The sequence below is a fragment of the Lycorma delicatula genome, chromosome 12, assembly GCF_047948215.1.
Source record: "Lycorma delicatula isolate Av1 chromosome 12, ASM4794821v1, whole genome shotgun sequence".
In the NCBI taxonomy this organism is placed as follows: Eukaryota; Metazoa; Arthropoda; class Insecta; order Hemiptera; family Fulgoridae; genus Lycorma; species Lycorma delicatula.
This window is the reverse complement of record NC_134466.1, coordinates 17,151,739-17,170,671: the sequence shown is the minus strand read 5'-3', so window position 1 is coordinate 17,170,671 and position 18,933 is coordinate 17,151,739. Positions and strand designations below refer to the sequence as shown.

Genomic DNA, 18,933 nt, shown 5'->3' with positions numbered 1-18,933 from the left:
GACCATAGTTTTTATTGATTTTGTTTCTTAATAATAAATAGTTAAACTTATAATTATATTACAAGTACAAGTAATTATTTATTATTATGTTTGTGGTATGCTTCATTTTGTATTCCCATTAGAAGTGTAATATTATGTCTTGGTCTTTGTAAAAAAAGTCAAAATAAGTTTTAAAATAAAAGAATTTGTTTTAGATTGTTATTTGATATCTGTAAATATGAGTATTTGGTAATTATTGTACATATTCGTGAATGAAATATCAAAAATCATGGCAGAAAACTGATCCATAATCAAACCAAACAGCAGAACTACTTTTGTGTTATTTAGCGTAATATGAGGGGTGACTGAAATTTAATGCACACTGGAATGTACAGGAGAATAAAATTTCTCACAAAGCGATAGGTGCTGCATCTTGTAGTTTCTCTATTATAAAAATTCCAGAACTTGTTGATCCATGCCACTCATTTTCTGTCGGTTGACATTGTTTTGGAGCGAGTATGGGGCAACATCAACGCTTCTAAAACGTTCAGTGAATTTTTAACAGCAGTAAAAATGAACACTAGTGAAATTCATAGTCGTCTAAAAACCATTTATGATGATGAAATTGTTGATCAAAGTACTGTGAATAGGTTAGCGATAAAATTTTGTGCAAAAGAACTTGGTAAAGCGACTAATGAGCAAGAAGCACCAAAGGTGGATTAATCGATTTAAAATGACTGTTGAATCACTCAACAACGCATCTCCACCCAGATAGGCATATCAGAAGAACAATCAGAATGCAACTACGTTACCATAAAATCTGATTGCGGTGGGTATCATGCAAACCCACAGAAAAGAACAAACAACAATGAAAGGTTTGTTGTAAACAGTCCTCTTAAGTATTACTGTGGAGAGGAAGATGACTTCATTTGGAAGTTATCTTTGTGGTCACTGTCTTATGTCATAATCAGAAAAATTAAAAAAAAAGAAAACAGCTCTCTACAAAAAAATTCTCTTGACAGTGTTCTGGGGTTCCAAACCCATGTACGTGATTGACTACCTGGAAGTTGGGTCGACTGTAAATTTTGTGCGCTACTTAGAGATGATAAACACCTTAGGAAATGTATATGTTGTGTTCAAAGATCTACAGAACCAATAATTTTGCAGCTTGATAATACTTGGCCATAAACGTCACATGCAATGTCGAGGGCTCTTGTGAAGTAGAAATTTGAACTTATTCTACACTCTCCATACTCACCAGCTTGGCGCCCTGTTATTTTCAAATTTTCCTCAATTAAAATGGGATATGAAGGGTTTTAATTCCATCACAGATGATAAACTAAAGAGCCTAGTGAGGTCATGTATCAATGAAAGACCACCAACAATCTTAATTGAATGAGAAAACTGGTTCACTGTTGGGAGAAATATAGCTAGATTAATAAATGGTGATTACGTGGCAAAGTAAATGTAAGTTTTTGTAACAAAATAAAATGTACTTTTATTCCATATTTGTTTCATTTAACTGTTTCTTTTCATTTGCAATGTTATGAACATTACATTTACAGTCACCATTCATGCTTTGGCCTTCAAGAAATTTTCTGTCATCTTTTAAAAAGTTATTACTGTTACAGTCTAATAGTTCTTCTGACCAATTTATAATTAAATTGAACAATTTTATTTTTAACAGTTAAAATTTATGAATCGTATTTTAATGAGTGTTTAAATAACACTGTATGATTTAAATATGTACTTAGGTTTGTTATTTAATGGTTTTGAATATAAATTTTATACTTAGTAATATTAATCTTGCATTTTATTATGCAATTCTTGTTAAGGTTTTCTTATGGTTTCCCCTGATCCTTCTTGGTATATGATGAGACGGTTCCTTTTTTTTCTATTTAGAATTACATCTAAATTAATTCCTGACATAATTTTAAATTTTCATAAATTTATTCCTGATATAATTTATATTTATATAATTTTATTTAGATTTGAATGAAGTATTTATTTATTATTTTTATTATATAGATTAAATTTTAATAATTTTTAGGAGAAATTACAGACATAAAATTTCTTTGCCTTAATGGTACTGTGTTTGATCAAGAGACAAGGGTATGTGAGAGACTGGATGAAGTTGACTGCAGTAAGAGTGAAAGCTTCTTTGATCTGAATTTAGAATTGTATGGAAATAGAGCTCATGGGTTTGGGTAAGTTAAATATATTGCTATTTCTTAATAGTTATCTGTGATTTGTGGTTTATATGATTGTAATGCATGCAATTTTCAGTTATAAAAACGAGTTTCAAAAGATTTGTGGTTGACCTCACCCAAATAATTTAAATTAGGCAACCTTTAAATTCCTTGAGATGCTCCATTTTTATTATTATTATTAACAGTAATGTTGTTTTTTTAAATTTATTTTATCAAAACTCACACATCAGATAAACCTAATAAACTGTAAAATGAAATGCAATAATAATAATATATAGAAACACTGAAATTCACCACCCTTTTATAAGGACCTGGTTTAATAATTTATGTGTATATTTCAGTTGGATTCTTTCAGACTGAAATTCTAAAGATAAAAAGGAGTATTTCTTTAGTAAAACTGAGTCTATTCTCAGGTAGCTCTGTAGTTTGTTTTTACTGTATACAAGAGTTCAAAAGAATAAAAATCAATTTTTTTACATAATAGAATTTAAATTAATTTATTTACCTTTTTAATTAGAAAATTTACTGTTAGACACTTTGGTTATTAACAAAGAGAATACAGACCAGTAAAATACAAAAAATTAAAATTCAAAGTAATACTTCATGATTGTAAGATGTGTAGCAAATTTTTTTAAATGCTTAAAAAAGTAATTATTCACAGTTAAATAAATAACTGGTATTGTAACTGGAAAGGAGGCTTGACAAATCTATAATCTGTATTTTAAAAAATTTTTCAGATGTATTAAATGGATCATTTAAAAATACCTTTTTTACTTACTTTTCTTTAAGTCACAATGTTTTTTTCATGTTTATCATCAAATCCTTAATTTAACAAACTACCTGACATTGCCCATTGATGAAATTTTGCAGTTACTAAGGTGAGGTGACAATACAATATTCCACCATTACTTTTGTAAATATCCCTTTGTAGGGGGTAAATTAAAAGTGGAAATTAAGGGTGCAAGATTAATAATTTAACATACTTCCTGTTATTGCCTATTTGTTAAAATTTTGCACAGTTACTAAGGTCGGGTGGCACTACAATATTCCACCATTACTTCTGCAAACATCCCCCCCCCATATGAAATTAAAATAAGGGTGCAGGTGTAAAAAACTACGAAATCTGCAAAATGGCTAAGTAGGGTTTCAATATGTGGCATTATCTTTTGAAATCCAAATTAACCTACTAATTAAACTCATGCAGTTATGATAATAATAATTTGATTAAAGTATGACTAAAACAGGTAAAACAAGTTTTTAAAATTTTTTTAAAATTTTTGTAATATAATTCAGTTCACCTTAAATTTATCAAAAGTCATTACTTTTGTATTTACTGGAATATAATTGAAAAATATTATTTCCTAAGTCTTATGAACTTTGTGTATGTGTTTTATCTATATGTTAGTCTTATTACTATGAGCATCACAGTGAAAAATTACATTTATTCTTATATACGTAAATGTTACTTGCTGCAGAATATAAATAATAAGGAGAATCAGAATTTTATAGTTCAATAAAATTTTGTTTGGTTATCCTCAATAAACTTTACTGATAACAAGGATACCTACTACTCTTCTCTGAACTCTAACAACCTCATCTGTATACGATGCACGACCCCTTATCAAAACTACATACATAACTTATAAGATCGATATGCATTTGAAACTGCAGCAAAAAACTTCATCAGTGACATGTTACCTAACACACTGTGTAGTAAAATATAAAATGTTAAAGTTATTCAGTTTAACTTTGTATTCTAAATAGGGCTTCCAAGTTAAATTTTGATCGATCAAACACAGGAGTATCTCGCTCTTAGTACGAAGCAACACTTGGTACACATGCCTTTCAAAAACATAAGATGGATTAGCAATTAATCTGTTATGAATGAAGAAAGACGTGTTCATTACAGGTGGGATGTTAACTAGATGTCACCAAGTCCATGCATCATACTCATTTTTTTATAAAAAAATAAATTAAAAATATTGCAGTTCCTTGAAATGAATGGCGACTGTAATTTTACATCAAGCGACTACAAAATGGAGTCTGTCATTCAAGAATGGGTAGTTGGGTATCAGTAACAATTACTGGCAGAAAGGCTATTAACAACTGTCTTTCAGAGTTGGAAAGAATATTGACAATATGTTGAATAATAGTACTACTCGTATAAATGACATGATTCATGAAAACAGCTACATTACTGGGAAAGTGATGGAGAAGAAATTGAATATTTCTTATGGACACATCAACTGGTATCAATCATTACTGTCTTGATTAATAAAATTGTTAATGTATTCTTGTGTTTATATTTATGAATGCTCAATCTTTGCTAAAATGAATAATCACTCATTCTTTAAAAATAGCAATAATCCACCCCTACTGAACCAGTCATCAGAAATGTTTTTGTGTAACTTGATGAAATACTTTGGCTTATGAGAGAGAGAGTGTTTTATTATATTTCTGTCGCCATTTTTAATAAATTACCAAAATATTTTGAAAATCATCCCAACAATTTATTTAAAAAACACTTAAAAGGTTTTTTTGTACGGAAACAATATTACTCATGAATTTTTAAATAATAATTAATTTTTTTTAAAAACCCTGAATTTTCTGCATCCCATTCAATTTTTACATAAATATGAGTTGAAATAATATTCATTAACATTTTTTTGAATTGTGAATTATTCTGTAATGAGTTTTTTAAAAATGTATTATCTTTATGCGGTTACCTTAATGTTATTTCATACGTTTATGTTTTAAATAATTAATATGGACGTTAATTTTAAATCCTTTTATCTATTTTTTATCTTATAATTAATTATATATTCTGTGATGCTGATGTGATCAACATTTTATCACAGTTTCCCTTGATCTATCAAGGGAAATACTGGGCAGTTCCAATTTTTATCTGTTGAGTAGCATGTCTACCAGTTCCTGAGATGATATATAAAATGTATTTTATCTATTGATCAGAATAAAAGATTTATTTATTGGCAAAAAAATTGTGCTTACTATTTATTGTTTATTGACAGAAAGAAGCTGAACCTAAATTCATTTTTAACTTGATGTTTTGGCATTTTATGTATTTGTGATACAGTTACGGCTAAATGAATTTTCTTATTTTGTATGAAATTTTGGGCTAAGGTTCCTTGTTATTAGCAGTAAAATATTTGTGTAATAACTTTTTATAAAATTTTTGGTTTCAAAATGGCATTTGCTATTTTCTTAGTCATAGGTGACAGTGAGGTGTGGGGAAGCAGAACTTCTATCGTCAAGTCACCGACATTCTGTCTTCCCTCCCATTCCTAATGCAGCCTATTCCTGAAATCACTTACCGAATCCAGTATGATTATCAGTAGTTATACATGAGAAAGCATAGAAAAACTTATGATATGACTACAACAAATATGAAAGCACGCTTGGAGCGTGTAATTATACAGTGGGAACTCTTTTTTGTCATCAAAACTGACAAAATGCTAATAAAAAAAATTGAATTAAATTATAATTATAAAAAAATACAAACATTATTAATATAAAACAAAAAAAAAGTCTTCAATTACATCAATACATTTTCATTTTATGTATGTACAACAAACCTTTTTGCTTTCCATCGTATTTCAATTGTTTAAACTTATTGATTAAACAAACTTCTGTTCTAAACTTGAAAATAAAAATATCTTAATCTCTCAAAGGGAAATGTACAGAATTGTTGCTTATTGTCTACAGCGGGTATAAAAGTTACTCTCTAGATAATTATTAATCATAAGATAGAATATAGTGAACTGATCATTTTTACTCTAATATAATAATATTTTATTAATTTTACTGACATTAGTAATTATTTAATAAAATAACAATTTAAAAATGTCTCACTACCCTTTTCAATGACAAATTCTAAAAGAGTACTACAAAATATACCATTAACCTTAAGGAGTAACACAAACATATAGCCGCAACACACTTATAAAACTATGTGTATGACAATAAAATCAAAACATTCTAAATCCAATTACAAAGCATCAGTATGAAATATCAGCCTTTACAAATTATCACCAATATATATGTATTATATTAATTGGAATATATTTGAAAAGATTATCTTTACTGTCCAGATAAATACCTTGTATTTAGTTAATTAATTGTATTTATTTTTTACTTTCTTAATTGGACAATAAAGTTTTTAATAAAAATTTGTAAAAAGTAAGTATAATAAACAATAAACATTTAAAAAACACATAAAGCAAATAAACAAAACTTGTAAAGGAATTAATAATGAAAAGTATCTCATAAATGTCTTGTACCCATCCATGTTACAGTTAGTACTATGATTGAGGTTAGTCAAGAGCCATAAATTCGATTAATGGATGTAAAATAATATCAATATTTATTCATTATGGGTTATTGGTAATATGAATACTTCATGAAATCTTTTTTAATAATGATTAGCGGTGTACATGAATTTGTATTTTTTTAATTTAAGTAAGCTTAATTTTAACTATACTGATAATTTGTGATTTTTAAAATTTACAAAGAATTTTGTGACTTTTTCTTAATCATTCTATTTCTTGTTAAAAGGATTGAACCAGAGAGTGAGGATATAGTAGAAGAAGAATGTAATCCAGATGAAGATGAAGACTGTCAAAAAATAGAAGATGGTGAACCAGTTGAAGATAATAATTTTGAGAGCGAACAGCAAACGACATTTTCTCCTTTGTCGACGACTACAGCCAAACGACCTCAACCGTCTGCTGCTCCTCCTCTTTCTTCACCACCTCATCACCACCATCATCATCATCATCAACACCAGCATCAACATTTCCATCATCACAATCAATTATCTTCTACACAAAGCCGAACTGCACCACCTCCACCTCCTCCTCTGAGTACAACTACGTCATTGCCTTTGAGTACGACGACGACAGCTCAACCAGCTACTACTGTTGTGCCTCAGGTAGAGTTAATTCTAAACAGCAAAGAGAGAACTCTTTGTATTCTTATTGACAAATATAGATCACCTATGAAACTAAAAACAAATCAGTTTTGTTTTACCTTATCTACTTATCCTACTAAACTACAGAAGTGGAATCTGAAAAATAATAAGATTTTTTTTTACGGTTTATTAAGTATAATAAAATTTATAACTTATCACCTTCATATACTCTCCTTTGACTGCATATACTTTTCCAATATTTTTCTTGTTGCTGTAAACACTTGCAATAGCATTTTTTTAATGCTAATGTAGTTTATACCTGCTTGTGTTTACTTTATTGACATCAAAAAAACATTTCCCCTTCATTTGATGTTTTATGTAGGCAAACAGAAAGAGTTATAAAATAAGTTCTATTATAAAACAATAATGAATGGGAAAAATAATGTGTAACCACCTGTTGTTTTTTGCTAAAAGTTGTTGCATATTTAAAGCCATGTGACCATGGCTTTTAAATGTGTGTGACTGCACATATTGTTGCGGTAAAAGCACAATTGTATGATTTTTTCTATATCTCCAAATAAAATTTTGTCGATTCATAATTTCTCCAAGAGAAACAAGTATATTATTTTGTTAACATCATTAAAAAAAAATATATATAATTTTTAACGTTTGAGTATATCTAACTGATTTTAATAAAATTCATGTTTTCATTAGTTTAACACTTATTTTGTTTCTGGGGTTACAACTGTACATCAATTCTCACTTTCAGTCACAACTTCAGAAGAGACTTAAAGTCTCTGAAATCAAAATATATATTACTAATTATGTTTTTTATCCTTTATCCACGACCAGTAAGGAACAAATTCTGTTGAAACTTGTTTAGTTTTAAAATTTTCAATTAAGATTTCCTAATTATCTCAAACCAATAAATTCAGAAATTTCATCGTTGTCTGGTGACTAGCTTCATTGTTTATGGAACTTTTCAAGATTTTCTTCATTTCATTTCATTTGATTAAAGCTGTTTTTATTTGAAGTTTATTCCCTAAAAGCATTTTGAAATAACAAAACAGTTTCAATAGCTGATTTCCCTAAAAGAAGGCAAAATTTTCATATACATGTATACATTCTACACCCTTTATTATTAACTATTAAAAAATCACCAAACTTTCTTACAGACAGCAGGGAAAAAACCCCAGTAACAATCAAAATTTTCCACCAGTTTATTTTAAATAAAATTAAACCAGTTAGTTACTTTTAAAAAACCAATATTACTTTGTCAATAAACTTTTAAATATACTATTAGTAATACAAAAAATTATGATAATGAAAAACCCAAATTTTTTGCTTGTCTCTCTAATATGTACAAATTATTTACACTAATAACTTTGGCAGTATTAATAATAAAAAATTATATGAATATGATTTCTGGTCTAGAACTAAATAACACCATCAGGAAAAAAGTAATCAAGAATAGCAGGAAAAGATGAATAATAAAAAAGGAACTGGTAGAAAATGAAAAAGGCAACCGATTCCATCCAGTAAAGTACTGTGAGGTCTTCTCCAAGCAGTGGGCATATATGCTGCCTAAATTCTCTAGAGATTAGATTTATGGGGAGGGAGAGTCTCTTGAATTAATGCAACTCATTAGATAAATGATTTTGCATTGATCAGTTCTGATACGTGCTGTATAAACTTATTTTCCTGCATATACTGAAGGTCTATCCTAGAATGAGCTCAAACTTCCTTAAGGAAAATTTCTTTCTGGTGAAAACTCTATCACCAGAATTACTCAATTTGTTGAAGTATTAAACCAAACAATAAACCATTAATGTAGATATCTACTCGTATAATAGCTGCCGATTCTTGCAGTTAAATCTATTATTTTCACTTATATCACAAGTATTTTCTATCCACCGTAATGTTATATGAATATGTTCCACTCACTGATTTTCTGCAGAGTTTGCTTGTCGTGTTTTGTCTATAACAGTCCGTGATATTATTAATTAAAAATATAAATTTTTCCAATGACAAACAAAATTAAATTTTATAATAAAATGTTTCTAAAAAAAGCTATTTTAGTAAGTATTCAGTCATCTTTGTGAATATCTCCAGTGTCTGGTGAAGCTATTATAAAAACGAGTGAGAACAGCAGCACCTGTCAATGAAGTGATCGCTAATATAACTAGAATGTTTAAAAGTAAGTTTTTAAAAACATATTATAAAATTTGTATTGGTCTGTCGTAAAAGTTTATATTTTTAATTAATATTTTTTTAACGACATTTCATTTATTTTAAACTTGTTCAGACAAATTTTACAGTACATTATATATCATCTGTGAAAAAAAATTAATCTGTATAAAGTAATGACATGTATAAAATTTATGATATTTATTGTTAGATTATATATACAATATATATACCAAAGTACAATTACCGTAAAAAGTATGATTACTAACAACCTATTTAAGTATGATTCATTTAAAAATTTTGATAAAAATAAATCAGTTGGTTATCAATTTTTTTTCATTAAATCTGTTCAAAAGAATTGATTCATTAAAAAAAAAATATAAAATATTAAAAATTAATTTTTTTTCAGCGCTATCCAACTATGCTGTTATAACATTTGTATGTATTAGTAACCAATCTTGTGGTTAGTATTCATTATTTCCATTAATCACTTAGTATATTTCTGTAATGATACTTTTTAACAGTTCTTTGTTGTGTACTTCATTTATCGTGTTAATAGTTTATTTTTGAGTTATGATATAAGGATGGTGATAAATATGAATCATCAAGCAGTGTAACACATTAAATTATACAATAATTTCAATAGTAATGCAGAATTTTGCCACTGATCTTATCTACTGAAAAAAAGTGTAGTCCTGGCATTCCATTTTTGATTTTTTCATGCAAATTGTGATATTAGCTGCTGTGGTCATTACCACAGATTATTATTATTATATATAGTACTTACATAATTTGTAACCTATGTTTCTCAGTTATTACACCAATTTTTATTGGTTTTTTTTATTTATTATTCACAGTTTAGATGATCTTATTTTATTTTTCAATTTTTTGTAATACACCAAAATTCTCAAAACGTTTTTTAATTTTAATTGTGATTTGCGTTTGTAAAGATGTGTAATGTCAGTCTTTCATCCAGAAAATTCTGAGATCAAATCAAAGTCAACTCTGCAATTTTCACACAATATTTATTTTAATTTCTACTAAACTAATACGTTTATTGGCCATGTTACAAAAAAATATATCAGGCATTTACATCTTAATGCATATTAATCATGTATTCTCATTAATGTTATCAAAACAGTTATCTTACACTTAACTTAACATTATCTATTGCATCTTCATTAAAAATAATTCTAGTGACTTAAAAATAAAAACTTAAATGATTTATAGAGTTAAAGATTAGCCGTACATTTTTTTTCAAAATTTCTAGCTTACGGTAGAGCCTACTTGTGAATCACTCTGGCTGTCATCATCTGAGTTTAAAATGCTTTCATATGAACCTTCTGGAAGATCTCTTTTAGAAAGTCAAACCTCTCTTATTTGGAATCAGTTTTTGAAGTCGAGAGTTCGAACGTTCAAATCCTAGTAAGGATTTGAATACTAGATTGTGGTTACTGGTGTTCTTTGACGGTCAGATTTCAATTATCCACACATCTCAGGAACAGTTGACCTGAGATCTCACAAGACTGGACTTCATTATACATCATTATACATCTCTCACTACATTCTTATACATCATCGTCATCGATCCTGTGAATAACTTATGGTGGTTCTGGAGGGTAAACAAAAAAAAAAAAAAACAGAGAGTTTCTCATTGAGAAAGTGTTGGGGAATTGCACTAGGTAGGAGCCTCAGAAGACCCAATGGAACCTTTTGATTGACTCCATGCACCGATTGATCAACTGCATCTTCTTTTTTTAGTTTTATGTACTGGACTAAATGTTTTTAAGGAACACCAGCAGTAACTTGTTTTTAACTTCTTTTCTTCCATCCTTGCTGCCTTTCTTTCCCTTTTTATTCATTCTTTGTCAAATTTATTATAATTAATGTATCAAGCACAAAAAAAAAAAACAGAGATAGTGTTACCTGCATACAATGCTGTTCACAAGTTGTAGAGATAAAGTAAACAAGGTTTTTACTATTGCCACAGCAAAAGATTCTTTTCAGGTGTTTGAATAGCAACAATTTTTTTTTGCATCAAAGAATATTTTTTCACGGAATCTTTATCTGCTCTATTGCTATTCCATTTTAAAAACAGGGTAATTTTGGGATCTTGCAGGATATTATCGATTACAATTAATACATACAAAATGATCACTACATACTTTCCCTTCATGAATGTTTTTGGAATAAATTGCTTCTCCTGACAACTTGAGATGAAGTGACTAAGACGCATGTACTTGAATCAGCATATTGTATTAATTTCATACATCAGATGTCCATATAAAAATCTTTAAGGCTTAATTTAGGAAAAATATGGTTGAAAAAGAAATTGTCATTTCAAATTATGCATTACCTTTTATAAGCTTTTTCCTCTCTTTTTGTTATACAATATTGTGTTTCAATAAGTATAAAAAATAGTATTTTAATGAACTTAAGTAAATGTAGCAGATTTTCAGTTTGACCAATATTTATATAATTATTTTTTTTGTAATATATGTTGAAATCTTGCACTTCACCAAATGAGCCAATTCAGTTATAATAATTTTTCACTTTATAGAAATTCGGGTAATCTGTTGTAAGTTTCTTTCATACAACATAAGTGGGAGATATTTTAAATGAAAAATTACATTGTCAGTATAAGTAATGTTAAAATATTTTTCATTTCAGGTTACCATGTTTTGTTTATTGTTAACTTATTTTAGAATGATAATAATACACAGACAGATATATGATAACACAAGCCTGCGATGGGTGTGTTTTTTAGTTTTTGATAATTGATGCTTATGTATTTTTTAACGCTTAATTTGAAAATAACCTTTATTTTTTTCCATCATGTCAGGAATTTTTGTTAATCGCAAATTTCAAAAGTTGAAAAAATGTGATACAATAAAATAAATATAAAACTTTTTTTTATCATAAGTTTATATAATATACTCACGTTTGGCTTATACTGTGCATTCTTATAGCTAAACAGTTGAGTGATCTGAAGAGGAGGAAGAAGGTAGTCATTGACCCCTTAATTTATAATGAAAATTGCCACAAATAAGCCTAATTTCTATTATTGTGCATTTTAAAATTAATTTGTTTAATTAATTTTTATGAGATACATCATGCCTTTGGAAACCATTCCCCCTTCCCCTCTTTACTAACCCTTAATAATGAAGTATGTAAAACATTTACAATCAAAATTCCATGTGTCAAAGTTTCTTTGGACGGCTTATACTCTGCTTCGTGCTTTTCTTTTTATGTTCTCTATAAGGTTCATCTACGTGTAACATCCAGAAATAGTCTGCCATCATTTTAGTAGTCCATTTTTCTTGATACCACCTTTCCATTTCTTTCATGTGCTAATGAAATCTCTCATCCATCTCTTCGCTAACAGCATCCAGATTTTCAGGAAAATAGTCCACCAGTGAATTTAGGAAGTGAACCTTCAAGTTCATAGAACAACCTAAATTTTTGTACTTCTGCAGCATGTTCTCAATGATTGATTTAAAGTTCCTTCTTATTGCCCAGAAACTTGGTCACTATGACTTTAAAGGCTTCCCAGGCTTCCTTTTCTGCAACTTCCATTTATTTCTCAAAATTACCATCTTTGAGAAATTTTCTAATGTCAGAACCAGTAAAAACATATACTTTTAGCTTGGCAGTTGATAAAACTGGAAATTTATCACAGATGTATTTAAAACATTTACCTTCTTTTGGTAAGGCTTTGTCAAATTGTGTCATCAAGCCTAACTTGATATGCAGAGGTGGAAGGAGAACTCTATTCAGATCTATGTAAGAGCTTTTCAAAGCACATTTTTGGTTCCAGGTTCTAAGGAAGCTTTTTTTTAGCCAATCTTTCCTTATTGAATGATTTTCTTAGTCTCTGCTATCCCTTTCCACAAAAACCAAGGAAATTTGTGTATCCTCCTTGCTGTCCTACAAGCGTCAATATTATTTTGAGATTGTTGCTCGTAATCTATGATTGTGGTATTTTATTTTATCGAAAACGAATTCCAAATTATCATAACCCTCTTTGAAATGGGCAGAATGTCCAACATGTATTGGCGGATACATATTCCCCTTGCAAAGGACAACTTTGAGGCTTCTTTTAGACGAATCTATGAACATTCTCCGATCGGTACTTTCGTACAGAATATTAAATCGAGTCAAAAGTCCATATACATCAGTGCAGAACATTAATTCTCCTTCTTCCAAAAAATATGGAAGAAAATCCTTTTCTCTGTACCTAAACCAGGAAAATGAGGTGTCAGCTGCTAGCAGGTTCTTCTCTTTAAGCCTCGAACCCAGCAATTCTGAATTTTCTTTAGTCAGATGTAAGTCTCGAACCAAATCATTTGGCTCAAACTATGAATAAAGCTCTGGTGCACAGCTATCTCCGGATTCATACTCCTCAATGTTATCTTCATTTAAATCACTTGTGGTAGCACAAGTGATTTAAAGACTATTTCACGTAAGTTTTCTGGTGGAATTGGCACCGGTATGTCTGGACCATGAGGAACCGGGCGTAAAGCGGTTGGCATATTTGGATAGACGATTTTTTTTATTCTTCAAATTGAAACCGTGAACACCAGTAACAATCAACTGTGTGATTTCGTGGCTCTCGCCAAACCAACGGAACTCCAAATCTAACGCTTCTTGTTCACCCTTTTACCTCCGTCTATGTCCTTCGACACATGTGTAACAAACGTAGCGGGGTACCCAAATTTTGTCTTGATCTCCTATTTTCACTCAAAATACGTGAGGTACATTTGTCGAACGAAATTTATTATATTTATTTTTTGCCCTTCCACCATTAACTCGTCACAAATGTAAGTACAAAAACAATCTGCAGAAGTTTTGTAGCCTCTTGGAACCATTTTGAAAATGGAAAATTAGCTTTACGGCCTGAAAATATATTTTCCACCGACAAAAACGCGTTTACTCACGGAGGACGAAAAAAACTCGATTTACACACGCTGATGGTTGAAACGGCACGGATAGTAGTTGCACGGTGCGTGAGTGGCGCGGATAGCTGCCAATAAACGTGTTACATCTTGTCACAATCTGTCGGCTAAGCTCTCCCACCGTCTCATCATCAACCTCATCAACGCTCTTCTCTTCAGACCACTCAACTGTTTAGCTATAAGAATGCATAGTATAAGCCGAAAAAATGAATATGTTATATTAATTTATTATTAAAAAAAAGCCGTTTTACGTCTATTTTATAGTATAACATTTTCGCAATTTTCAACTTTCTACAAATTTTGAAATTTGCGATTTGCGAAAAAAAAAATTTGCGAAACCGATAATTTCTTACAGTAAATGTTTTATTTTTTTAAAAATTACTTAATTTAATTTTATGACTGGTCATAACAATATTCTCTTAGTTAATAACTGCTATTTTTCTTATCATTTTAATAAATTACTTTTACAGAATCATGAACTTTACTTTTTTATATAGTATAAAATTTTACATAACAAATCTGTTAAGTCATTTTTACCCAATAGCCCATAAATAACATAGGAGGGATATATATACATATACAGAGCGATTCAAAAAAATATATACACACTTTGAACTGTCGTAGAAAATGTATTTTCCTACCAACAAGGTTAAATTTCTGGGAAAAGTAAGGCTACAGTCCGATTTGAAAAATCAAAACGTAAATGTTCCAAACAGTGGTTAAAGTAAATGTTCAAAATTTCTGAATATGAGTCGCGACCGATTCCGTAGCTTGCACCAAAGGGTCCGATGGAATTTCTGCGCACAACACTTGAATTTCATCCCAAAATATGTTCAGGTTACGTGGTACGATGGTACACTTTAAAAGATGTTACACATCTTTTATTGCGCCCCATAAAAAAAAATCCCTTTCGGCATACAGGAAGGCAGAGGTAGATTCCACCAGTGCTAAATAGGGGATAAAAAATATTTCCACCTTAAAGTTAAGAAAAACTTCAAAATTACTCGATACAATAATGGTTACATGTGAAAAAAAGTTTCACATGTTTAGCACACAAGCCCCGTTTCTTACAATTCCGGCAATGTTTTTGTAATCCGTTTCCATAAGGGTTGGTCATATCAAAAATTGTTTCAGACAAAAGTTTTAGGTAATGTTTAGAGTACTAATGACCACTTCAAACCGATTCGATACTGTGTATATTAAAGGAGGTATCATTTTTTTGTCTTCGAAAACCCATTTTTTCCACCTTCTGGACCAGTGGTTGGTGATATCAAAAACGTTTACTTAGATAAGTTTTAGGCCCTTATCCAAAGAATAGCAGGAACTTTAAAGGAATTCGATATTTTACATAATAAAAAAGTTACAGCAATATTTCGTTTTTACGAAAAAGTCCTTCCATTCTACTCCCATGATCCGATTTTGCCCATTAACGAACTCGATAGAGATTTTCGATCGTTATATATTTTATGTATCAACTTGAAAGTGATAGGTGCAAAATTACGTTAGTTATGTCCACAAGAATGTGAATTATATATATTTATAAACTTTTGAACTGATGGTGTTTTTGGGTCTAAAGGATGTGAAACGCGAAGATACATCACAATTTTACAGAAGTCGAATGTTCATTACCTGAAACTCAAGAAATTATAAAAAGAAATATACTAAAATTTTCATGTGTTTACTTAATGAAAAGTTCTGTTGTTTTTTTTTAACCGAAAAAAACTTCTGTCAAAGATCTTTTCATAAAGTGTTAATGAAAAACTGGTTTTTGATTTTATTATTTTAATAAATTTGTTACAGGTGATTCATTATCAATCAAGTTCACCTGAAACAATTGCAGCATTATTGGCATTGCATAGTGCATTTCAGCAAAGCTTACAAATTCATGAAGTTGAAGGTGATGATAAAGAACAAGATGAATTAAATCAACAAAAGCAAAATATTAATAATGATAACAATAATAATCAAGGTGGTATATTTCGTCAGCCATCTCATACTACAAAACCTTCTGTATATCAATTTCAGCACCAGCAGCAGCAGCAGCAACAACAGCAGCAGCAGCAACAACAACAACAGCAGCAAACACTACCGAGACCTCCACAGACAATACCTTCACAATCAAATCATCATTTTCCTGTACAGAGACCATCACAACAACAAAGTCAGTCATCGCAATTTTTTCACCCTATTAGAACATCATCGCAAGCTTCAATACAATCAGAGCGATTTGGCAATCATTTTAGTCATCAACAGCAACAACGATTTCCATCACAAAGTTATCAGCAACAACAACAGCAGCAGCATATTTCCATACATCCACAATCACCACCTCCAGTTCCTCATACTGAACGCCCAAAACCATTCAGTTTTCATCAACAGCAACAGCAGTACGATCATAATACTGCCTCATCTCCATATCTGTTACATCAGTTTAAGGTACAATAATATAATTATATACATTTTAATATATGTAATCTTTTGGTTATCTATTTTTTCTTTTGGTTAACTAAAAGTAGCAGATGCCCGCTATATTTGACATCTCCAGCTGCATTCCAACCACCCATACCGTATTTTAGCCTACTGGCCATAGCTGTAATTATTGTTCTTTCTGAAACATATTTTTATCTTCCAATGTAAAGCCATATAGACCGATTATAGATAGATCCCTCAGTTCATAAGCAGATATACTGCTGAAATGTATTCCATACGGCAGGAAAAACAGGAATGGATCCGCAGAGGGATCGATGAAATTTCTAAACAGTACGTGCAAATATGGAAACAAATTTTTTCCTAACAAATACAATTCCATCACATACTCCTTTCTAATTAGACAGTCCAGCTAACCGTGGACCTAAGGAAATCTGCAACAAACATCGGTTAAATTTCTAAAACACGAGATGGTAAACTACCCCGATCTACCTTGATCGGAGCCATTCCTTCTGTAAATTGGTTGTTCCACCTTTTTCCCTTTACTTTACTTGTCCCTTATTCTTTCTTCTACAGTTAAGTGTCATGTAGATCGGGTCAGCAGTAGTCCAGGTACCATATGGGCCATTATGCTGTACCTTCTAGAAGCCGGCAAGATAAACACTTCTTTAATAGTGTTCCTTTGTGCGTGTGGAATTACCAAGGACTCTGTTTCCTGTCAAGAAATTACACAAAAAGTTAAACTAGGGCTGAGATGTCTACCGGGTTAAACCAGGTCTGTTTTCTTCATAAAATTTAATCTAACCTACTCGATTAAACTGTATGCCTGAAGGTATAACAACTGCTTAAAATGAAGCAGTTGGTTTTTCGTGATTTCTTTTAACTTCTCTTAAATTTTTATATTTTAAGTAATAAGAGAAAGGATTATCTTCTGAGTCCCAATAAAGAAACATCTGCCCACTTCTTACTAGAAATGTTAGTAAGTTGATGAAGATGAAACCTTAAAATTGTTAATGCCCAACACCTAAATAAGGATGAAGAAAAGAAAAAAGAACAATCAGTCAACCCTCTGATTGTTCAATTTTCAGGAGGGATGAGATCTCTTATATTAATACTAAAATAATAATATTAAAAAAACATTTTTTTACGTAATTTAATTTTTAAGTAATCTTTTACGATATAACTTAACAAAAATTCTGTTTATATCAGTTTTGTTTTTTTTTTACTGAGTAACCGACCGTTAATTACTAAATAAAAGTTATGTGATACATACAAGAACATTTTTGCAGGTACTTTTTTATTATTTACATATGTTGTATCCAAATAAAAGTACCTTTCGACTTGAATTTTAAACATAGTTTTTCATAGTGTGTAAAACAAAATTTAATTTCTTATGCTTCTGTAAAAACAAACTATAATTATTGATTTATCAAACACCAAATCAAAATTCCGATACCCATACGCATTGGAGCAGGGTGATATTTTAATAACACTATACCTTGCGGCTTTGCATATGTATTCAAAATCTCTATTTGATCATAGTAATGGAATTAAACAATAATTATTAATGTACTTCATTGCCAAATGTATCATCTAAAACAAACTTTTGTATTTATAACTTATTTCATTCAGATTAACTCAATCTTTAGAAAATTCATTTCCCTATTTTTTACAATATTAAATTTATTATTTTATTTTTGTTACAATATTTAATTGCCTAACCACTTACTGTAAATAATACACTTATACTTACTGTGATACTTACTTTACTTTGGCTTACTTTAACTTACTTTATACTTACTGTGATAAAATTATTGAAAAAAAATGTGAAAAGTAAAAAACAACAACTTAAAAAAAATGTTTACAAGTAATTTAATTATTTTCCATTTGAATTATAATAGTCGGCAATGAAATGTAATTATAAACTGTTAAAATGACGAAGGAACTGGATTCCATTCTCCAAAAAATTTTCATCCCATGCAAGGACTACTAAGAAAAGTGAAGAATGTAGTATTTTCATGTTGCTTTCTTTAATGAGTCAAACGTTCATTTAAACAATTCCATATGACGTTCATTATATGGTGAACATTGTTTCTCTCAGAGGAAGCAACTTTAATGGTGTGTATTTTTTTTTGAATACTAGTTGAAAAAAATATTTTTATGTGACTGCTGGAGATTAAAATATAATTCATACTATAAAATGATTTTTATTTTTTTAAATTTCTACTGGATTTTTGGGATTTTGTTG

At 29.8% G+C, this 18,933-nt stretch overlaps 1 protein-coding gene across 2 annotated transcripts in view; it reads left to right on the top strand.

Moving 5' to 3' along the window:
- Positions 1-18,933, top strand: part of LOC142332941 (uncharacterized) — a 176,888-nt gene that overhangs the window by 142,651 nt on the left and 15,304 nt on the right. Inside the window, exons 5-7 of one of the 2 annotated variants that reach the window (XM_075379656.1) lie at positions 2,030-2,186; positions 6,762-7,137; positions 16,284-16,694. In XM_075379656.1, the coding sequence (XP_075235771.1) occupies positions 2,030-2,186; positions 6,762-7,137; positions 16,284-16,694 (944 nt within the window). Of the gene's footprint in view, positions 1-2,029; positions 2,187-6,761; positions 7,138-16,058; positions 16,695-18,933 lie in introns of both variants that reach the window. The other variant, XM_075379655.1, reaches the window with a different exon arrangement.